At 47.6% G+C, this 24444-nt stretch overlaps 1 protein-coding gene across 1 annotated transcript in view; it reads left to right on the forward strand.

Annotated features, from left to right (window-relative positions):
* LOC144172456 (solute carrier family 22 member 7-like) overlaps positions 1-20256 on the forward strand; it is a 32190-nt gene extending 11934 nt beyond the window's left edge. Inside the window, exons 5-10 of the mRNA XM_077701158.1 lie at positions 299-521; positions 6868-6965; positions 9262-9464; positions 10286-10467; positions 13868-14007; positions 19968-20256. Coding sequence (XP_077557284.1) covers positions 299-521; positions 6868-6965; positions 9262-9464; positions 10286-10467; positions 13868-14007; positions 19968-20256 — 1135 coding nt within the window. The remainder of the gene's footprint in view (positions 1-298; positions 522-6867; positions 6966-9261; positions 9465-10285; positions 10468-13867; positions 14008-19967) is intronic.
* Positions 20257-24444: the final 4188 nt, after the last annotated feature.

Genomic DNA, 24444 nt, shown 5'->3' on the forward strand with positions numbered 1-24444 from the left:
GTCTTATATATGCGTAATGTCTTGTTGTTCTTCAACAATATTGACAAGTATGAACATTACACCGGACATAGACGGGTAGATTTAGCTGTGACTATTTAAGACTATTGCGCAGGCATTGTTTTATTTGGGCCGGGTGGCTGAATCGAGTCGCAGACAGTCAGACGGACAGGCAGACAGACAGACAGACAGACATACAGACAGACCAAAATTTCTGGGTTTAAGTAGCCCAAGAAGGACTATCGTCTGTAAAAACCATTGCAATGTTGTATGGACATATTCATCGTACGTATCGTCCCAGGCTGCTGCTGGAGTCCCCGCGCTGGCTCATCACGACGCTGCGCGTGCGCGAGGCCCTGCGGGTTGTGACGCTCATCCTTCGCAAGAACCGCGTTCCGGCCGCCGTGATCGAGAAAGTGCGGAGGAAACTGAAGGTCGAGCCCCTCCAGATGCTGTACCAAAAGGACGAAGAATCGCACGGGCGTCCAACTGAGCCACCCTCACTGCGACAACGCCGAGAACCTGTGAGCAAACCAACGGTTTTGCTAAAGCAGCCGACTCGGTAGCCTGTCATTCGACCTACTTACACAAAAAATTATTCCTCTGAACGGAGGTGAGAAACATTGTTGTTATACTCGGTTACAACTCAAGAACGGCACCACCTCATGTAGTGTATCACTCCGCTAAAGCGCCGGACCCGTGACGTCAGTGCGCGCGCGATTTGAAAGGGGTTTGCTATGAATGAGTGATATCGTCTGCCTTGTCTCACGCAGTTTGTTTGTCGTCACTGGAGTCGTTTATAAGCATATTAAGTACAAAATATCACGGGAACGGCTCACGCCATGTTCAAAATACTCCCAGTAACGCCCTACTTGCGCCGCGCGTAGAAACATCCGGCTACGGTGATAAGGCACAGCGGCAACTTCCGGTGCCGTTCCTAAGTTGTCACCCAGTATAGTTATGCCAGTGTTTTTTTTTTTTTTTTTAGTGTGTGTGGTCCGTACCGGGGTACTTCGATACACACCAGTTGGAAAACTCTGCTTAACAATCCGCGCCATGCGAGCACCACTGCTTCGTTGTATCTGAGGGGCAATTGTATTGGCGCGGCATCTCGGGGAAAAAAAAACTAAACTTTGTTAAATACTGCTTTCTTAGTTTTGACCATCTGGGAATGTTTACGTGCGCCTAAATGTCGACATCGGGGCATTTTAGTTTCCGTCAAAAAATCAGCCACCGCGGCCTTAAGCAAGCCCGCGTGCTTGGGCTCAGCAGCACAATGCCGTAGCACTGAGCAAACGCCAGGGTCGGGGAGGTGGGTGGGTATCAGGTTGGTTTTCTACGTTCCATGGTATTTCTAATAACTAATACTTACTACAATAGTCGCAAGGAATTACGTATTGCAGTAGAGTCACCATAACGCAAACCAGAAGATACCCCATAATTTTGTTTGAATTATCAGAAGTTCTCATATAGAGGACTCGGGGCAACATACGACTTGGGCTGTAATGAAAGATTCACATGTATTTAATCATACAAGAATCATACAGTATACTGAAATGATTTTCACTCTTTCAAAATAATTACAGATAATGCACCTTCCCCGCGTGCCACCTCAATTTTTTTTGTTTTTGTTTTTTTCAGCCCACACACGGTTGTTTCGTGCGTGGTTTCGCTGTGACGCGTATATGCAAGTAATCGAGTTTCTCTGTGACTTTAAGCGATTTAATGATGCAAATGTGCAGCTAGAAACGGCAAATGCAGCAGATATTTACGGCAAAGACAAGCAGAAAGCCTGAATTAGCGGAAGTTATGCAGTGCAGCAATTTAAATTTAGCGGCCTAATAATAATTGAAAATCATTGCGGGCCAACCAACATTTTGAAATTTATTCGAATTAAGCCAAAGCTCTAATTAACCCAAGTTTGATTTATGGCCATTCCATTTTACTTCTGCCTTCGGTCGACAGATGGTAAGCTAGTTAACTTGAATCAATCTTGCTTCAGCAGCAGGGGACCAACAGCATACCGTCTTTTGGTACATACGGCCTATGAGAATTTCGTAACTTCTCTATGTTGCGCTTCAAATCATGGCATCAACATAGAGAAGTTGCGAAATTTCTCATAGGCCGCACGTACCAAAAGACGGTATGCTGTTGATCCCCTGCTGCTCAAGCAAGATTGATTCAAGTTAACTAGCTTACCATCTGTCGACCGAAGGTAGAAGTAAAGTGGACTGGCCATAAATCAAACTTGTCTCGTCTACACTGTCCTTCGTCCGTGTGCTTTTGTTGCGCTTCAAATCATGGCATCGATTCACCAACTAGCCCAGCAAGAAGGTCTTCTCTATGTTGAATATCTGTGGTCGATACAGCACCGATAACCACCATGTCTCCCTGAATACCTCACTCAAAAAAGAGGCTGCCCGCCGTACGCGAGCTTGTCAGACTCCCCAGGAGGATGATGAAGCGAAGAGATGAGGTGTCGCGCCTTGGCGAAGGTGCAGCGCAAGCCCAGACTCGGGCTATTGAAACGAAAACTGTGTCGGTCAGAGCCACTTCTGTCACGGAACTGTGACTGACCACCACGTATATGTGGGACGTAACACGGCACGTGTCTGAGTGCACGTTCATCACGGTGTGCATTCTTGAAGGAGTGCTGCTTCCCCGCAGCACTCCTGAACGCCAACTTCCACCGCCCAACTAGCAATCTCTATAACGTTGCAAATAGACGCCGCCGATGATGGCGGGCTAAATCAGGACATTTTAAACGTGATGCTAATACAATACAAGTTATGCTGACACCCTATACTCTTTTCAGAACTCCAAGGAACCGTGTAAACTTGTTCTCTGCTGACTGATATGCCAATGTTTTTTTTTTGTTTTTTTTTTCACTTCGGCCTATGCATGCGTTCATTATCTTTGTAACAATCTATTTCAGCCACTATAATTGTTTGCTTCGCATCATAAGGTCCTACCGTCGATTCGGTGACAGTTATGGGATTGTCAGCGGCCCACCTTCTGGGAATGGTGTCGTGTTCTACGTCGTAACCCGCTGTTTGTAGTGTGTGGCACGGCGCTTCAAAATAACATTTCGTGTAGAAAATATTACCCAATATATCTTGGTTGGCAGTGGCGTTCAAACAAATGCACCGGACAGCGCCCAGAGGGCGCCACGCAGCCTGCGATATCCAGCACCACCTTCGGCAGATAAGCGCAAAACTGGGTCGGTCCCCGCAAGCCAGTACGTTCGTGGTTGGGGCGCGGTCTTCCCTTTGCAGCGTGGGTGAAGCATATTAGTTACGCCTTTTGGGTTTAAAACGAAGTACAATATTGTACAGTAATTCTGCGGCACAGTGCAGGTAAATGAAGGATTCATTTGTTTGAACTCGCGTAGGGGAAGGCAAATAACGGACGTGTGGGCGTGACGCCCAGAACAGAAACGCTTGTACAGCCTGCCTGCGGGTCCAAGATTTTCAAAATCTGCATGTTTTAGTTCAAAGGCAAAGGAAATTTATATTTTGAACTCCACAAAAGAGGAGGTTTGGTCTGCCGACGTTGCGTGATGTTTCCGCGCGGGGCATTCCATCCTTGTTAGTTCACTTGCGACTGCGGAACTACTAATTGGACCACATGGCTGTTACATATCGGCCTTTGATCCGATTATGATGCTCCATATATTAACAGTGTGAAATTCACATCAGTCGGTGTATAGCGGAACAACTGGAGACGTTCATAAGTAGAACGTTTGATAGAATATAAAGTCTCGAGAACTTTCCAGTCTTCGAGATCTCGTATTCGGTCGAATGCCGACTTTCAGTTCATGACTTCGATTATAGCTTCAGCAAAATATTGCAAGGGTGTATCAGGGTCGAAGTGTTACCCCCTTGTCATGTATCGCCGTTCGGTTCTGCAGGAACAATGTCACACAGATAATATATCCCTCTTTCCAGCCTACTGGATAGGGAAACATGGATTTCTTTCAGCCTATGTTGCACCCTCTGCCAATAAACTTTATGAGCTTCTAGGTACCATCCGGCAGCGGTATAAAAACACGCCCCCCCCAAAAAACACTTTCGAAAGAAGGCTATCACATGAACTTCCATTGGGCGATGAGGGGCAAGCAGAACATCCAACAGGCATATCGGAATAGAGTACAGACTGTTCATATTCGGTGATTTTTTTTTCATCTCTAGGCTAACGGGTCCAGCATGAGACTTCTGTTAGTAAGGAATAGTAGCACTTCTATTATCGTTAACACGTTTGCACCAAAAGTAAAGGGAAAGAAAGTTAGTTCCCTGAGAACACCCCTCAGTGGTCTGTAGTGACCCCACACAACGGATGAAATAGTTAAAATTTCGCCTCTCATTCGCTTCCTCGAACCCGCAAATTTCGTCCTGCGTTGATATATTTCCAACTTTGAACGTCTATCTGTATTTTTCCTAGCTTTAAAGTGGCTTAGACAGCAATTTCATAGTTTCTTTTGCAAGAAAAGATGATGATTTTATGCTATCGGATAGCTGACGAAACATTTGGGAACGTCAAAGCCTTAAAGGGACACTGAAGTGAATTTGTCAAGCTCCCGTTTTTGCTTGCACTGTGTAGACTGGCTCAAATGAGCACACTTTTCATCGTTTTTACGATTGACAAATCGGTAATTATTTTACAAAGCGCGAAAGAAGAAAAACTACCATGCGCGGTTTGCGGCTGCCGCACCAACTAAGGCTGTGACGTTAGGAGGAGCGGGCACCGTGATTGGACGATGCCCAAGGTGAGCAACCAAACAAGTTTCGGTTTCGGTTTCGGTTCTGTAAAACACAACTGTTGGCGTTGTTGGATGGGCATTCTCAATAACTCAGTAATCATCGTACCGTGCTTCTGCCATGTTGTCAGCTGTAAAAATGCATAAAGATAAGCCTCCTAGGACGGCTTGGAATCGTAGCATTCACTAGCCGAAACCTACACAGTGCATGAACGCCCTCCGCGTACCCGCAGACGCCCAAATGTCATGCGCTTTGCCCCCATATTTGGAGCTTGCCTCCCTCATGCCTGTATCGTAAAAAGCGTGTTCGCACCAGGCCAAGGGTCTGTTCGTTCTGGCCTGTGCCTACTGCCTGCAAGCAGTAGGTGCTTATGGCAACAGCACGCCAACGAGAACTCGCTAGAGCGCCAGTACCAGCCTGCGCGCGTTTTGTGAACTAGTTCGTGGAGCCATGAACGCTGCGGCCCAAAAAAGGTGAACTCAATATAGAAAACTTCGGCGGAAAAAACTTACAGAAAAAAAAAGCACGTACCCGCGGGGATTCGAACTCCTGACTTGCAAAATGCTTGCGGGGGCATATCTAGCGCCCCAAACAACTCGGCCACGGAGCGGGCTCCGCTGGCATTGGTAATATAGGGTATATATTGTACAACCAGTTTACACTTCTATTTAGTTTTGGCATTTCAGGCAGCTTAGGTGACTATTTGTTGCATTGCGCTCGTGCAGTAAGCGTCGCCCGAGTTTCCACAATAGCTCACGTCTAGCAATTGCATTTCGTAGACGGAAAAGCGTTCGCAGATGCGTAGTCGTGCTGCTGACCGCTGTGCTTGTTCGCCCAGCGCAAAAAAGTGCTTCCCGCACCCTAGTTTTACGCTGTACGGTAAAAATATCAGTTGATTTTATTTCCTTAGTACCTATATTGACTTCGCTGACTCTTCTCCCGCCTTCAAGAGGCCTTATATTTTCCTACTGGCGTACCAGTCAGCGAAGCGTCGCATGTGCGCTTGTGCAGCGCTTGTGTGAAGCGACCTTGACTTGGAGCTAGATACAGTGTACAAACTAACCAAGTAAAGAAAGGCAGATTCTACCATTCACAAACGTGTCCTGGCTTCCTTTCAACTGAGCGAACGAATTGCGACGACCCGTCGGCGGCCGGCGGACGAAACGCTGGGCCGACTGACTGTCTGAAGGCAGGGGAGCCGTGCAGTAGCGGGTAGCGCAGCCAATTGCGAGCTCGGCTCCTCTCGACGTCACACGAAAACGCCGCAGAAAATGGGTGAGCGTAAAGAGAGGAGGACAGCATTTTCGAATTAATTTTTCTACTAAATAAAATCGCGTAAACGCGCCCAGGGTGGTCGAAACATGGTCTGGGGACTCCGGACTACAATTTGCGCAAGTAATCCCGCAATGTTTACATATCACTTCAGTGTTCCTTTAAGTGTCCACCCTATACGTGTTATGTCTTTAATAAGCCCTTAATAAGTCCTTAATAATTGGCGTTCTAGGCCCTTGCAATATTAAATGAAGCAGCGTAGAACCGCTGAGTCATAAACTACGCTGTTATAATTGTGTTTGGGAGCCCTCGTTGTGAATAAATTTAATCCGCACTTTTGTGTATTTACCGCCTGCTAACCAGCCCGCTAACCAACCCGCAACAAGGTGCTCGTACATTACAGCAGCATGTAATGCGCTTGCTCACTGTGGGATTTTCAAGATACAGTAACCACGGCTTCACATCTGCAAAACAAAAAAAAAAAGGGAGGGAAGAAGAAAAATCCGCGGGAGAATGCAAAACCTTGAACACAATCTTCCCAGCTGTGCAAACCTACGGCTCGGCAGCAAGGCGACATCATTCTATCAGCGCCCAGTTTCATTTGGAGGCTTCCCCTGCGATAGAACTTTCCTGCATGACTTCGTTGCAATGTGTAGTAGGTACGCACTGAAATAGCGTTATGGCGCACGTTTTTGCAAAGGTGTGTTCACAGGCGCTGAAGGCGGTCGGCGTGGCGGCATCGACCCAGATTTGAGCGCGTCTGCCGTTGCTGGCGCTGCGCTCGCCCGGCAAGCTTCGCTGTCTGGAGCCTGTAGGCTATATCACTACTTTATTCCCGCAGGCAAAGGAGCTCGAGCGCCTGGACAAATCTGTGTGGGACCTCTTGGTTATCTTTACCACCCAGTACAAGTTTTCCAATCTGACAATGTGGCTCTGCTGGTGAGTGCGCTTCTGTGTACACTGATGTTGTAACTTCACCTGATCGAGCCAAGCATTTGCAGGTCTTGTGATTTCATGTTCAGGCCCAACACAATACATTATTCGCGCTTTTGCACGTGCCATTTCACCCTCACTTCTGTCCTCCGAAGTTTTAACGGGCCATAGGTGTTAAAATTTTACGTGGTGGTTTTCCATGCACAGCAACAAAAAGTTTCAAGAATTCAAGAAATATTTTATACTATAATTAAGGTCGGCAATATTCTAACAAAAGAACGAAGATTGAATCGATGATTTTTAAAATGAGTGGTCACAATTCTGTGAGTTTTTATCAGCTGAGGACAAACACGCACTAGAGACCCACCTTGTGAGTCACGGGTGAGTGGGAATACTCCGTCACCCACCCACTCGGGATGCGCAAAATGGAACACGCTCCCTGCACGGCTGCGCATGCGCTGCCTGCAGTTGGACACTAGTCCCCAACGGACGCAACATGACTCTTCAAGGGCAAACGTAAAGCGGGTGATTTCCAGAAGGTCCCCCAAGGCGCTCACAGGCTTTTACTTCCACTCGCGGCCTCGCGCACAAACTCCTCTGGTGGATAGTGCGAAGTCTGTGGCCACCCCTGATAAGCGGGGAAGGAAGTCAAAGCCGAGACTATCCGTGCTCCTGATGATGCGGTGGGGTAACCCACGGCTGCGTTAGCCGGACCTCCAGACAAGGAAGAGCTACTCGGCTTTCACCACACGGAAGCACACACCGCTTCAGCCGCCGGCACACATCCTACGGCGCCGCCGTAGCCTTTGGGACGCCACATTTTAAAGCGAAAGCTTTCTTAGTGGGACACATGACGTTCTGCCAAAAACTAGTGATTTTGCCTATGGAATGGTTCATTGACCGAAAAGCTGTGATAAAATCTGCATACACTCGGTACGTGCGTGAAACCGGGCTTCCATCGTACCAAAACGGTTACTTGAAAATTGCGAGAAATTAACGGTTCTACATAAAACAATACACGCATCGATCATGAGGAAGAGGTACAATAGTATGCCATTATCTCATAAAGCACTTATTGGTACACATTTAGGTCGGTCGTGGGTGGATGCGTGTACTTGGTGCACAAAAAATTGTCTCATGGGTTCGTTCTTCGTTTACAATTTGGGTATTTTAAGGTATGACGATCCATTAGACGAACCTTCCTTGGATTGGACGGAGCATTCGCGCTTGTGCCAACTTTCATTGAGAAGGGACAGTGAAGTTCTTTTTTTTTCATTTTAACACGAAAGCGTTTTATGCCGGGGCACACAAACCTCGCCGACGTGATATCCGTCACGGAAATAACATCACCAGAAAAAGTTCCATTGGCGGGGCGGCGCTATGTTTCGAGCCCACATTCACTCTAGCCGCAACGGGACGTGTTAAACGCTCTACCGACTGAGACATGACGTCATGCCCAGCTTGCTGTACGAACGCGCCATATGTCCTTCCCTCTAACGTGTCTTTTCAGATGGTGCTGCCGTCTACGAGAGGCGAAGAGAAGTAGTGCGTCATAAAGCTAATGAGCGCCGATAGTTTGCGCCTCGATAGGTCAGCGTGTAGCAGCGGAAGCTGCTGTGTTTATCCGTCCGCCACCTATGTGGAACGCCGCTCAGCTTGTGGAACGCCGCCGCCGCCGCGTTCCACAAGCTGACCTCGTCGCAACGCAAGCATCTGGCCTACACTCCACGGATCAGAACCAGTACGTGTGGTCGCACCTTTGCCTAACCGACGCGAAAGCAGGACGTCGCTCGCCAAGCCCACCCACAAGACTACTGCCGACCTGCAAATAATGCTCCTTTCGTTGGAGCGTACTGTGACTTCATCAAACGATTCCCTGACAACCCGTTCGGTTTCGTTAGCACGGTTTGCGAGCGCCTGGGGTTTCAATCTGATTTACGCAATGCTCCGGCGCGTGTAATCCAGTGTCTTAATGCTGATGCATCTCACGATGCCATACCGACGAAATATAGTGATGTGCAAGTTTATATCGATCCGGAATAAATATTCAAATGCTCCTGTGAAGGCACACTTCCGTGTTTTACCGATTCATATGAAAGAAGGATCAACTACATTTTTTGCACCCGCTGCCATTTCCTATACTGAGAAACTGCAACAACGCCGGTTTTTCGCGTGACGGGAGACAAAGGGTTGCGGCATTTAAAACGTGCATGCAGCGGATGACAACGAGGCGTAAGAATTTTGCGGTGTACTTCGAGCACACAAATTGACATGCGGTGTTTCATCGTCATATCAATTCCAGGTTCTCCTGCTCGCTAACCTACTACATCATAGCGTTCGACGTGGGTGCGGCGTCCATAGGCAACCAGAGCCAGTTCCTGTTCTCCGCTACGACGCCCTTCGCGGCGTACTTCCTCATCAGTCGCTGGGGCCGCAGGAACGTCCTGGTCACGTCATTGGCCATCACAAGCATGTCCTGCGCCATCGTCGCCGTGCTACCCAGAGGTAGGCGCGAGATACTCAGCCGGAGCACTCCCTGCGAGCAGTCAGTTCATTAGGCGGTTTTCCTACAGCCTGCTCCAGTGTGTGAAAGTGAACACGCGTATCGGGTGCTGCTCGCAGAAGGGAAAATACATGTTATTTCTCCGCCAAGGGATATTAAATTTAAAGGCAGAGTTCATATCCCATTATTTTTATAGCTGCCATAAAGACAAGCAAACCTTCGTTCAATTTGAACAAAACAAATAGCCTTTAGTTACTAACTCGGCTATATTGCAGCCACGAACAAGATTTTTTAACCAGGAAAGCCGGACAAATTTTGAAGAAAATATTTAAATTTTGTGCTACCATGGGCACGAGTGACTTATTATGGGTCTGCACGAAACACCTAGCCATCAGTTGTCAACGCTGCAGTGTGGAGCGTGAAATACTTCGAATAAAATGAGTTTTCGAACAGCCGATTTGTTGCAGCGAAGGGTCTCAGCATTTAAAACACCGGGAAAGATCATTACGGTTCCTTGGGATTCATAGAAAAAATGGGCGCTTCTTTTCTAATTTTCTGTAGTATTCCTTAAGGCTAAGCATTTGAAATCAGCCAACTGTCATGTTGGTTGCCTAATATCCCCGGGGAACTCCTATCCAAATATTTCCGTGGGATTTAGAGGTCATTCGCTAAAAGCTGGTGTAAACATGATTTTACTTTTTTTGGGTATTTTTGGCAAACTTTTATAATTCTGCCTAAGGGACGCTTACGGCGCTGCGTAACTATAGTTTTCAGGAAGATGCCCATACAATTAAATGTTCCTGTTCTGTATCTCCGTGCACAGATACCACGTTTGTTGTGGTGTTGGTTGCCTGGTTTCTGGTCAACGTCTCGAACAATGTCACGTTTCTCTACGCCAATGAAATCTACGCAACCATAGTACGAGCGCTCGGCTTCAACGTGGGAGCTGCCGTTGGTCGGGTCGGCGTCATCGTAGCACAGATTTTCTACCAGGACTTCGCAAAGGTAGAGTCATGGCTTTGTAGTAAAACAGTGAGGGACACAGCTTGACATGTCCACATTCTAAACACTGGAGAAAAACAGATTCCCTTCTCTTGCAAGTAGCCAGCAGGCCTGTTCTCTTCGTCTTCATAGGAAGAATGATGTTGCTCGTTTTATCACCTGACTATATATAGTAGGCACAGTACGTTCTTACCAGAGCTATGTACTTGAGTCAAATGAAAGAAATTCTCTTTAATGGGAAATTCGTAGCTTGGCTGTGCGGTGCGAATACCTTTCGGTACTGTAAATTACTCCACTGGTGACACTAGCCGAGTGTCCTGATGGGTTAAGTGACGCCGCGGCAGCGCTGGGAACACGGCTGTCCCGTGCCCACATGCATGAAGGAAGACTCAGGTGATCAGTGGTGACAGGATGCTTACGTACTTGAGCTAATCTGGATTCTCTTTGTTCTACAGCGAAGCCACCTCAAAGTCATCGTAGGAAGCTAAATCATTATACTAGCGTCGCTAGGAAAACCCGGCAGTTGTGTTAGCAAAACAGACTGCTCTAAACTGGGCTGACAAGTTCCGCAGACACTCGAAGTTCCCGGTAAGCTCGGATTTCAGAGGCTAAAGTACCCTAAAAGATCATATGTGGATAACGTTGTTACACATACCACACATTGGCTGAACAATTTGTCAATCTCCGGTTTGGTACACCACATCTTTCATGCAAGTCTCCCGCGTCACCAAATTTGAACCAAGTTCGGCCTTTCAATGACGCTCAACTTCTGAACACATAAAGAAAGAAGCAAATAAAGGTTCTATTTCATACTTAGTGATCCTATCCTTTTTTAACATGCTTTACCGGACCCTACATTATTGCTCCAAACATGGGAGCAGTAAAGGCCGTTTTGTATTATTAAAGGCAAAATGCAACTTTAAGTAGTTTGAGAGGAGTACCTCTTGGTAAGCAACCCAGCTTCATTCCTGCAACGAAGGACGATTTTTTTACCGAAAAAAAGCAAAGAACATCGTAAAACCGTTAAATATCGCTCCACAGCGACGCAACATGGCCAAGCAATGAAACATATTTATGAATATGTTTACGATTAAACATATTTAGAGGACCCGCTACAGTCATGCTTCTTGGCAGCGCCTTAGGTGTCCGGCCGCTATTCACCCGGACAAGGTTACGTGAGGTCATCGGCAAATCGCCGGAGAGCGGCTGCACAGTCGCGACTGCATGATGCATTTTCTTTAAAATCTCGATCATTTCTTAGAAGTTTGCTATAGAATTGCTATTATTGGCATCGGGACAAAGCAGTCTTTGTAAAGAAAGTGGCTTGTGTCCTTATAATAGGTCCTTATAATAGGTCGCAGACCAGGATCCATTAAGCGTCATTTGCGGCAGCTGCATCATCTAAGCTGATGAAATCACACCGTTGTGCAATCGATTGTTCCTTTGTCCCAGTGTCACTAAGTTTTCACTGCATCCAAACAGTTTTCTCCTGTTATTCCGTGCGGCCGCCATGATCATTGGTCAGTTCTTATTACGCGACATTTGTTAACACTTCAAACGTTCATGGGCGTTGCCATTTCGTTTATGCGTTATCGTCTGTCAACTATGGCAGCCCTAGCTTGTCCTCCCTGCTCTGCGGCTGCGCGCGATTGACGTCATTCCGAACGCGAATCAAAGATAACGCGCTTCGCACCATTTGAGCTGCAGAAGTGCGTCTAAGATGTTTTGCTGCGTCTTCGACAGTGTTGTCTACCAGCGACCCGGCCAAAAGTAGCGGCGAGGCCGTAGAAGAGCGGCAATCTGGCAATGCCTAAAAACACTAAAGTGCCCTCCGTTGCTCCCTTGCGTGTATCAGTGACGGTAATCTGAAAGCTCATTTAGTGACTACTTTATTCCCGCCACAATACTTTGATTTTCTCCTATATCATGGCTTGATACTTATTTTTATTTGTTCACACAAAGGTCGTAATATCAACATGACGGAGCTCCAGTATATTTACCCGAATGCACTTGACGGTATGTCGTCATAGTCCGCGCCGGCCAACTAGTGAAGAGAAAGGGGCAAGGAAAATTAGAGTTTTGATCGCACTTTTCTTGCAAAAAAATGCGTAATTAAACTAAAAATTCAGCTTTGGTGGCTAGAGAATTCTAAACACAATTCTGGTAAATGAACTAAACACTGTTCATAATCCTTTTCAGGGTCCATAAAAAGAGATGGGGACCACTCAGATGTCACTACCGGCATATATCTGAGCCAACGCTGCATAAACAACAAAGACGGACAACTTATACGTACTGTCGCTTTCGGTTCATGCGATTTGCTTGACTGTTTTTTTTTCCCTCCGCATGTGATGTTGTAGGATTTTATGTAAACCTAGTCTCTCACTTGAGCATTGCGGGGTTGGAGAATTGATAATGTAGAGCGCAGTGTGTGCTGGGTCCTCGTTTGCCGAATTCACCTCAAGGAGCTCCTGTTTCTTTTTGGGCATGGTGCTCAGGTTGCACTCCTCGATGTATTCCTTATGCTAAGGTTTTAGCCAGATGCTACGATAAGGAAGAAAGCCGCACTGGCGTATATATACCTTAGCCTAAAAGCCACACACTTTCGAAACTGGAAAAATTATTAAAGATTAAAAAACTAACACCATTTTCCCAATGTGACATCTTCTGAAACGGCAGAGCTATGGTTCTCTTGTGCATTCTCGTATGGCAACGCCGTCGCAGCGGCAATTGTATGGTTCGCGTTTAGGTATCGGGAGCTAAACGTGAGCGGCGCAAGGCTTCCTTTCCTCTCCCTCCCCTAGAGGGAGGGAGAAGTACCAGCCCCTAAGAGCCCATTGTAGGTGTGTGAACGGGCTCCTCCCTACGTGACGCACTACCTACACCAGAAGGATGCAGATACTCGGCGTACAACAGCTACGATGTCAAAAAACATACGATGAAGTAGGTATTTCTTTTTTGCTATATACACATTCTTACATTAGGAAAACTTCGACTCTATATTCAATGCATACTTTTTGACTGCGTTCCCTTTCCTTGGTGGCTCTACTTGACGGGATGCAAACAAATTGCAAGCAATCTGGAATCGATTATCTGAGGCGGCAACTGGTACACAGCAAGCCCCTTGCCATGCGACGGGATACGAATTTTACGTGATTTCCCCGCGGTAATTCACGGAGTGATTGCCTGGCAGCAATGCCAATCGCTACAGACCAGGCCATACTATTTACCAAATAGCGCGACCTATTCCCAACAGTGGCTTAGGCAATTCGCTACCAGAACGCGTGACTCGTTTATATCGTTCTGCAAAAACATTTCTTTCTAGAGTCGAGGTGGAGGCACGACGTTGTTCATACCGTTGTTTTTACCAGTGATTCTTCCTCTCTGTCTTTTTTTCCATTAGCACACTTTCCAGTGGCGGTCGGCGTGCTACGCAGTGCTTTCTGTGTGCTGTGGCGCCTCGGGGCTAATGATCATCATGCTTCCGAACTCCAAGGAGTGTTACCTACCCGAGAAGGTGAAGGCCGAAGATGACATATTCTAGTAAGTGGCACTATGAAATATTGAGCTTCTATGCAACGAGCTAAAACTACACTATGAGGAGCGCGATAACGAAGTGCTACGAGTTTTTTACGCCAGTAGTGGAAAGTGATCCCAGCAGGAGCACCCCGTGACCTACGTCACAGCAAGAGGCTACGTCACAGCAGTCATAATCATCAGCTTCACGCGCGGTGCATGCCGGGACGTTCGAGGGAAATATAAAATCGAGGCGCGGCCAATCATCATCATCGTAACGGTAACTTTTGCGCACTTGATACGGGGACACAGAAAAAGGTGACACGAAGACAAGCGCAGTCTTTTCTGTGTCCCTGTATCGAGTGCGCAAAAGTTACCGCTAAGATGACAAACCAACTAGTCCGCCTATCCGTGTTATTACATCATCATCGATTTCGAATGCCGCCATTTATGAACGACTGAGAGAGGCTCACCGACTGGAGCGCCCCCTTAGGATGGCAGTGGCACCATCTCTCCAGGTGTCGCCAAGGTTAATTTTTCGGTTAGCACCGTCTTAACTTATTGATTACTTAACCATTCACGTGACCAATAAAGTAGACGACATGCTCAGCGCGAGCAGAGGCTGTGAACAGAAAATTGCTTCATGAGAAAATTGCTTCATGAAAAAATTAATGAGCTCTTTCTACGACGTCGCAACGGATCCTTTTGTTATCAAGAGCATTAAGATGAAAGCGCTGTCGATCGGGCACTGCCAAAAAGCAAGATTTTAAGATTCAATCAACCGAGAATTGAGGAATCAGTGGAATGGTTAACATTCCCATTCGTGGATGTTTGAAGCAGACATCATACACTGAAATATAAAAATGTCGGGGAGATCATTCGGTTGCCGTTCCTCCGGCAGACTCTTAGGTCTGGCGCGCTGTGGGAGCGCTCATACATATTGTGTAGTGTGTGGAATGTGTTCAGGAAAGACGGCGACTGGCGTTGCTTCGGAGCGTCGAACTGACGGCAGCTGGCTGTCGCGTCGCATGTCAACAAACATGTGGTGGCATGAGACTACCGGCGTGATGAGTTCAGCCACTTAACTCGGAGGCAGCAAAAGAAGTGCGAACTGATATTGCATCTTCTGCGCGGTGTACTGTGCTACCTAGGAGACGGGACCATGAGTGTTCGCGGGGAAGCCATCCAAAATGTTCGATCGGGCGCCTTGGTATCGCGGCGATCTGTGCGCGCGCATCGACCAGGCCATGGACGTAGATGACTGCCGGACGGGACGGCAAAGGTGGCGGCCCTGGAGGAGCTCGTTGCGCCTGGTGTCCAAATTATGGGATTTTTTTTGCCATAATGGTGATGAACCGACCATCTGTGTTCTTCAGAAATATTTGTCCCATACGGCTGTGAGTGCCCCCCGTAAGCGTCATTATTGCCAATCTTGAGCTGCCTTATAATCCTCTTTTGGTTCTAAAGTGCGAATGAAAGCATAAAAGGGTGCTGTGGCTAGCTTTTCTCGGTGATGGAGTCCGTTGTTTGCGGGCTTGGGAGCATGCTAACACTATGCCCCACCAAGGTAAGTGCAAAATGATTCGATTGGAAAGTACTTATCAATCTTGTAAGTTAGTGTATCACAGACGCCAGCTTTCTCGTTAGCACAAGCTATTGCTTTCGCAAAAGGCTGGCGAATATCCCCTCCCATATACCGTATACAGACCACTTCCCGCTTTGTGTTTCGAATGGCCAATGGCATCCCAATATTCGTAAAGAAACAAGTAATGTCTGAAAATGACTGTCGCAGCACTTTCTGAAACCAATCATCTGAAGAACAGGACACCGAAAAATTTCGGGAGATTCGGTATTCATGATTGCGGCACTGATGATAATTACGATTGCAGTCCGTCGAAGCCAAAAGCAAACGATATAATTTTTCATGTCTTAGAGCTTTTCGCCAGGAATACGTCGTCAGCCGGCGTGGAAGCCAGCTTCTGAAAATGCCCTTTCATAGTAGATGCGAATAGACAAGTTTTCTTTGCTAATTCTGAAAGGATGCACCATTTCTTTAATCCGCGCCTCGAGTAAGGGCAGCCGACGTCACTCTCACTGCAACAATGTTTTTCGAAACATAAACGTTTGGCAAGATCTTGGGAAACAGTGAAAGCAGAATCTGTACTCGTGTTCGTTCGATGGGATTGGACAATTAATCGATAGTGCAGAGAGAGAGAGAGAGAGAGAGAGAGAGAGAGAGAGAGAGAGAGAGAGAGAGAGAGAGAGAGAGAGAGAGAGAGAGAAAACGTTTATTGAAAAGCAGGGACGAGGTAGGGGAGAAAAAGAGTTAGGAGCTGTGGGCGGCCATCCTATTCCGGTAGGCCGCGTGCCGCGGCTGCCATCTTCGCCCGAGAGATCAGGGCCTCCTGGTCTTCGAGCTGGCAGCTCTGCAACGCGCACTCCCACTGCTCAAGGGTAGGGGATCTGGGTGGTGGAGGGTTGACGGGCTGCGGATCTGCCACATATAACTACGTGAGAGCCTTTTTGACAGATCGAACTGCCACTCTCCACATTGGCCCTCACCAGACAGAGACCTTTCACACACCGGCAAAGGGCACTCCCCAAGGCTCGGTTGTCTCACCCCTACTTTTCAATATAGCGCTCACGGGACTCCCGACAGTACTTGAACAAATCCCCCACGTGTCGCACGCCTTATACGCAGACGACCTCACCATATGGTCCAACACAGGCTCTCCCGGACAACAGCAAAACGCGAAAAAAGCGAGAAAGTGAAGTTTCCAATACGTAAGCATCCTTGGCATTGGTGGAACGCTACCGAAAATTTTTAGCATCTATGAAGCACCGCTATTTCGCTGAAATATTATTGCCCGCTGCGCTGCAAGCAAGGAAAACATCAGTTTTTAATAATACATTTAAGACGATCTTCAAGGGTGTCTATTTATCGTGTGAGCGGACTGCCAATTCGGTGCTAGTTTTTCGAAGTATTATAATACTTCGAAAAACTAGGTACGCATATATGCGTACCTTTGCGTTCACCTCAAAGCCTTCGCAAAAAACAGGCAATGCAAGAGCAAATCGATTTTACGGGGGAATGGCATCAGCTTGTTTTCAGAGGGGATAGTTAAACTTTTATCATTTCATTACAAAATAAGGCAAATTTGAGACCAAGAAATTGATTGTATGTGCCTCAATCTTCGCACTTGTTTCAAGACCAACACGTTACAAGCATTCCTTAGATTAATAAATGTGATCTGTTGTTTACCGCCAGCTCCCTGTTGAGCCAATAGCAAGCATAGCGATTCCTTTCTTCTGTTCCTGAACGTTTGAACTACACGCACCGCTCATTTCCCCACATGCAGCGCGGGTTATGGCAACGATGGGTACCGAAGAACACGTGTTCGCAACGATGTGAAACATAACCTCAGCAATTTCAAATTACCCACTCATATACCGGCATGCAGAGCTGCAGCTGCTGTATACTGTGACGTGTCTTCCACTAGTCAGCTTCCCTATAAGCCGCTCATATCCCAGCATGCAGCGCGGCCTAACAGCGGCAGCGTCCGTGGGAACAGCTCCGCGCAAACATCACCTCCAACTCTTTGCATAAGAATGACAGCCTGCCTATGCGTAGCAATGAGTTATACGCCATACTCTGAAGTCAAGCCCCCTGGCTCGACCCTTGGCCAGCCGTAAAGCGATTCTCTTTTCACACTTATGCTCGCTCTGGGCAGACCATCTGCGTCATCGGTTACGTGGACAAATAGGTATTCAATTAGGTGCGGCGATGTTATTCGAAAACTGAAGCTTGGCTATACTTGGACTGATGGCGCCACTTCCATCCAAAGGAGGCGCTCCGGAGCTGTCGGTGAGCCTCTCCCGCTCGTTCACAGATGGCGCCACCCGAAACAGGTAATGATGATGATTTGCCGCGCCCAGGTTTCAAATTTACTCCGCACGTCCCAGCATGCACCGCGTGCGAGTGAAGAATGCTGTGACGTAGCCTCTTCATGTGACGTATGAGGTCACCGGGCGCTCCTAGTAAAGTCTCCTTCCAATACTTACGCCACTTACGCCCAACAATGGGCGCCGCCAGGAAGCCTTGAGTTATACCCTTGGCACATGAGCAACGTATGTCACCATCTGCAATCAAACCGACGCGGGGGGAGAACATGTTTGATTTGTTATTTACCGTCTATTCCGGTAAAGCATTGACTTATGGTTCGAAAAAAAACCAGAGACCACCACCCACTGGTATACTGTTGGCTATCTCTACGAGGTGTGGATAACACGAAATCAATCAAATCCTTCCTCAAACATGCATGTGGGGATATCGAGAAACTAAATCGCACGCTTAGAGGATTAACGGCATGCTTGAAGACCTTGCACCCGGATTTTGTAAATGTTGGAAGAAAACCCTGTCTAACTTTCCCAACTGCTAAAAAAACAAAACTAGCTAATGTTCCACAAATTACCATTAAATTAAAGACAAACAATTTACTTGTTCACAGAGGATGGGAACAGAAGCCTCATCTGAAATAAACCTGCATAAAAATACCCCTGACCGGATAATGCGGCAATGCACTGGTGTACACACTGTCAGAACCTGTCAAGGCAAACTTAAGCAGCTATCAAACATGTAAAAAAAATTTTTCAACCACACTCGGCCAGACCAACTAAAAACCGGTCCTAAATTGTTCTTGGACGTAGCAATCGAAACCACAGTCAGTCACTCACTAAACTATAAAGTGCCAATGACAATTCCATCGACCTAGGTAACAGGCGGAATATTTATCTATCGCTTCGAATAGACTAGATGCGCTAGGGTTACGACAAGCTCTTATTCATGATTCGTTTCTAGCAATTCTCTTAAAATAGAATGGTGTAGCACGCGCGTTGGAGCAACTAGGATGCAAGATTAATTCGGGGGTGGATGGAATTCATCTAGAACTTCTGAAAAAAAGATAGATCAGCATACGTACTTAGACTAAAAATTTAGCTGTCCATTGGCGCAGCTCTTGTGAATGGAGACTGGTAGACCGCATATTTTTACTAACAGTTACGGACCTATATTGCAGTCTTTTCTACGCAGAATACTCGAGCGAATACTGTTCCCACAGATCATTTCACAGATGAAGATAAATCACTTACTGACAACTAAAATGGCTTCCGTCATAATCATTCGTGTGACACTCAGTCGCTTAAATTGCTAATTGATTTTCATCGCTCCTCACATAACGCTCGTTAGACATACGCAGTTTTAATTGGCCTTTTTCTGAGGCGGTCCAGTGGAACTCAAATTATGACAAACACCGGTCATCTTTATTTTAATGCGAGGAACCCCAGTGGATTTACGGTTTCTTTAAAGACAGTTTTTCGTAAATACAGCGTGTGTATTCATGCCCAAGCATACACTACTCCACACACTGCAGGCGTATCCAGTACTTCTGATTGATTGTGGGGTTTAACGCGCCGACGCGACGCAGGCGATGAGGCGCGCCGTAGTGGAGGGCTCCGGATTAATTTTGACCACCTGGGGATCTTTATCGTGCGCCGAAATCTCGTACACACGGCCGTTTTTGCTTTTCTCCATCAGAAGAGCGGCCGCCGCGGCCGGGAATCGAACCCGCGACCTTGTGCTCAGCAGCGCAACGCCTTAGCCACTGAGCCACCACGGCGGGTTATCCAGTACTTCAACGGAGAGGTTCAAATGAACAAGGCTGCTCAAAAATTGCAACCGCGTATTTGCACTGTTTGTAAGCTTACATGAAGGTAGGAATTTGATTTGTATGGAGTAGTTCTGACTTAGTTAAAACTGTCAGTCTGACCTGAGTATTTGTAAAGTGAATAGGGCTGCTCGGAAATTGCAATAGCGAAATCATTTTGTGTGTACGCTTACCTAAACCTACAAATTGTCTTGATGACAACCTGTTTTATTTCTGTTTCTTTCTCCGTCCCTGTTTTCTCCATAAACCTCCAAAACTCAACAGCTTCAGTCCGATGCGTTACTCGGGCGGCAAGAGAAAAATAGATCACCTGTGGGGGTCTCCAGTCGGGGGGGCCTCCGGCACCGGCCTCTCGGGTAGACTTCGGCTGACGTCGCTCTTTGAGAGGATTCCAATGATCATCAGAGGGAACTCCTACGCGTTTGTCCCAGAACCCCAGGCCACCGTATTCGAAACTCAACGAGGCCTGCCCACCGGAAGTGAGACTACGGTCGTACAGCAGGACTCGAAGGCTCGGAAGTTGGAGTCACGCGACAACCTGCAAGCAGGCTAGTACCATCTTTTTTCTTGCCACGTCCATGTTCGGCTGATTCTCCCGATGTGGTTGCTTAGCTTAGCATGGCGGAAGCCAAAATACTTTCACGAATTATTTTCAGATTGTAGTGAAAAATTTGTTGACGAATAGTAAATCTTGCCAGCTTTAGATGGGGAATCATGCACCCGCCTGCCTAACGATGACGGTGGTTGAACGCGAAGCTTTATCGTGAGGCATTCCTTGGCTGTCGTCTAATTTTGGACTCACTCGCAGACACTAGTCTGTCTCGTTGAGCTTTGACTTTTACTCGCACGCAGTGTGAGCTTTTGGTCGCACTGGCTTTGACCGTTCACCATTTGATTTTAAGGAGGCTTCGCAATCAAATGAAGGTCAAACGGCGGGGTGCATGATTTTTCTTTCTTATTTTGCACGACCATGCAATCCTCTCCAAATCGAAACTGCTTCTATCATGTCAGAATGGCGCAAGCAGATAGACGTATGCTTCATAACGCGAGTGACCCAGGTTCGATTGCGACGACGGGTAGCGTTTTCTTCTCTTCACCCACGATCATCATCATCATCATCAAAGAAGTTGGCTCTCCTAGAGTGCGTTTCTGGCGCAACATGTGCCATCAGGGAGCCATGAAACGCTTCGCTTTAAAGACGTTTTTGTAATTGTGGCTCGACCCGAGGCGCTCATTTCCAAACCGGAATGGTCCACTCACAGTGGTGTGGTGACTGTGTAACTAAATAGACCGTACTTTGGGAGGATCGGCAGTAGAAACACGAAAGACGCTTACATTTCATTTTCATTTAATTTCATTTTTATTTCCTCAAAGACCCCACTGGGGGGTATTACATAACGCGTGGATATACAGAAAAACACATTTGAACGCATTAGTTTTATGAACACAGGTGACTACTCACATTTGCAATGAAGTTTGATGGGAAGGTGGTTGAAACAACGGAGCAGGAAGGTCGTTCCAGTCTTTTGCTGCGCGGGGAATAAAAGATGCGGAAATGTGACAGTCCTGGTACGATAACGGGACACTTGAAGTGGATGGCAAGTGCGGTGTGAAATGTATGTCGGGGGGAGGATGTAAGGGGGTATATTTAGTGAAGAATGAAAAATTTTGTGAAAGAGGGAAAGGGTGGTGATACGGCGGCAGACATAGAGTGGTGATAAAACGGATTGTGCTTTCAAGGATGAAATGCTAATGTACGAGTACAGGGAACGAATAATTCCGGGGGCGCGATTTTGGACAGATTCAGGATCATTTATGACATGTTTGGGGCGGGTTCCATATGGCGGAGGTATATTCAAGCTTTGATCTGATCAGGGAGTGGTAAACGAGCAACTCTACGAGCGGGGGCGCACGGCGCAGGTGAGGATTTAGGAAGCCAAGTGTTCTGTTTGCGGATGAAATGGCGTTAGTAATATGCGCATTCCAAGTACGATCGCCAGTTAATGTGGCGCCTTGATATTTGTAGGATTATTTTGACTGTACAGTGACTTTCGCACTGTGAAATGAAAGAAGAAAGGTATTTTAACGACGTGAAAAGGAAACAAGTTTACATTTATTCAGGTTAAGAGATAGAAGGCATTTATCGAACCATTCTTGAATGTGGTTAAGGTCTTGCTGGAGGACCAGTTGGTCGCGAGCGTTAGTTATGACCACCGACAGTGCCTTTTTGTCATCCCTAGACGGAATTCTGTCCTCCCTGTCGACGTGCCTCGCGAGCAGCGCAAGGATCCCTGGCTCACTCCTCTTTTGGACTTTCTAACAAACCCTGCTTCGTCAAACGCCCCTCGAGCTGTGCGGTGACAGGCCACTCACTTCGCTATTCGCGACGCGCTTCTGTACCGCCGAAATTATAACGCATATGGCAGGAAGTGGCTCCTTGTCATTCCCCGCCATCTCCGCTCAGACTTTTGCGCATGTTTTCACGCCGATGCACACTGTGGTCATGCTGGTGTACTGAAGACATACCGATGTCTCCGTATGCGGTACTACCGGCGTGGAAGGTACACTTTTGTCACCAAGTTCGTCCGTTCCTGCGAAAAATGTCAACGCCGTAACTCCCAACCAAACAAACCACCGGCTCCATTGCAGCCCCTGCCGTGTCGAGTACGAACTTTCGACCGCGTAGGAATCGATTTGTATGGGCCGCTCCCCTACACGGTTTCCGAAAACCGCTGGGCCGTCGTCGCGGTAGACCACTTAACCAGATACGCTGGAACCGCCGCACTACCAGCCGCTAACGCCCGTGAGGTCACCTCATTTCTCCTACGCCGGTTCATTCTTCGTCATGGTGCCCCTAGAGAGTTGATCAGCGACAGAGGGCATGTGTTTCTTTCTGAAGTACTTGAAGCCCTGCTCGCAAAGTGCAACGTTATCCACCGCACCACCACTTCTTCCCATCCACAGACCAATGATTGATTGATTGTAGGGTTTAACGCGCCGACGCAACGCAGGCGATGAGGCGCGCCGTAGTGGAGGGCTCCGGATTAATTTTGACCACCTGGGGATCTTTAACGTGCGCCGAAATCTCGTACACACGGGCGTTTTTGCTTTTCGCCTCCATCAGAAAAGCGGCCGCCGCGGCCGGGAATCGAACCCGCGACCTCGTGCTCAGCAGCGCAATGCCTTAGCCACTGAGCCACCGCGGCGGGTGACAGACCAATGGGCTTACGGAAAGATTTAACCGGACACTGGGTGATATGTTGGCAACATATGTTTCGGCGGACCACACCGACTGGGACCAAGTTCTTCCGTAAGTAACTTATGGATACAACACCGCTACTCAAGGAAATACGAAGTTTGCGCCTTTCTTTTTCCTCTACGGCCCGAGCCGTCATGTCCGCTCGACACCATCCTGCCGTACCGACCAGATGCATCTGAATGTACCCCCATGTCACAGGCATTTCGGCACACCGAAGAGTGTCGCCAGCTCGCCAGGCCTCTGGCATCCGAGGAACAATCTCGCCAGCAGCAGCGTCACGACGATGGAACACCGCCCCCTGAGTTCGCTGCCGGTCCTCTTGTGCGGCTGTGGATACCCTCAACTGTTACTGGTCTTGCTTAGAAGTTACTCTCCAAATATCATGGTCCTTACAGTGTAATCGAGCGTACATCCCCATTGAACTACGTAGTTGAGCCGCTTACGTTGTCCCCGGACCTTCGTTGTCGCGGTCGCGAAACTGTGCACGTTGACCGTCTCAAGGCTTACCACGAACCGATGGTTTTATCTTGCCCTTAGCTCGCCAGGATGGCTCCTTTTGTCCGCGGGGGTAATTGTAGCGCAAAAGATTCGCCCATTCAGAGTATGCTATTAGACACTGCGAAGGACGCACTATGTCCCGTGTGGGTATGCTGTGATATGTGGCCATGGGCAATAATGGGTATGCAGTGAATGCGGACTGTGAAGACGACGAGGAGATAGCACCGGTCTCGCTGAGAACGCGCCACGATCTGGCATAGCTCGCTGCACCGTGATCATTGCTCCGGCTAGTCCTCTCGGTGTCTACCTGAACACCGTCACCTGGAACGCTACCATTTGCTGCCAATAAACACCATTTCAATATATATTTATTTTATCATGTATAGACAAGTAAATAGTTTTCAGTGACTTTTGTGGCGCTCGCCGCCATATAGTGTCTAATTTGACTGCTTTGTATGCTGTCTGCTATGCTGTCCGCGAATGGAAATGTAGTCTGCCAGCTTGGGGGGCGAGCATCTGTTATCTAAATGGCTGTCGTGAAAAGTTAAATATTGTGCTGTGCTTCGTAACGGCTGAAAGGTGGCGCGCGGTATTGGTAGCTGCTGGAAATGCTTCTTATTACCTTCGGTCTATAGGTCTTACCAAGTCAAATTGCAAAGTGAAGGAGGGCATGCTACTATTTGTCTCGCTTGGTGGCTTCAGCGATATTCCTAGGATCATCCTCGGCAAATTCTAATCCGACCTCGGCAAATTCTAATCCGACCTCAACTGGGTGTCGAAGACGAACTGCAGCATTTTTTATATGGCCCTGATCGGAGGATGCGTTCGGTGCATTCGAACTATCCCAGCAATGGATACTGACAAGGCCTACGGGAAATATCAGCCGCGATGAGAGTGTTCGGATCCTCAAGTAAAAAATCTCTCCAGTAGGGTCTCCGCATTCGCGTCTACACATTTCTTCGGGCCCACACCATCTTTGTTCAC

Source organism: Haemaphysalis longicornis, unplaced genomic scaffold (genome assembly GCF_048455015.1).
Source record: "Haemaphysalis longicornis isolate Haplotype H1 unplaced genomic scaffold, Haemaphysalis longicornis Haplotype H1 scaffold_213, whole genome shotgun sequence".
NCBI classification, from domain to species: Eukaryota; Metazoa; Arthropoda; class Arachnida; order Ixodida; family Ixodidae; genus Haemaphysalis; species Haemaphysalis longicornis.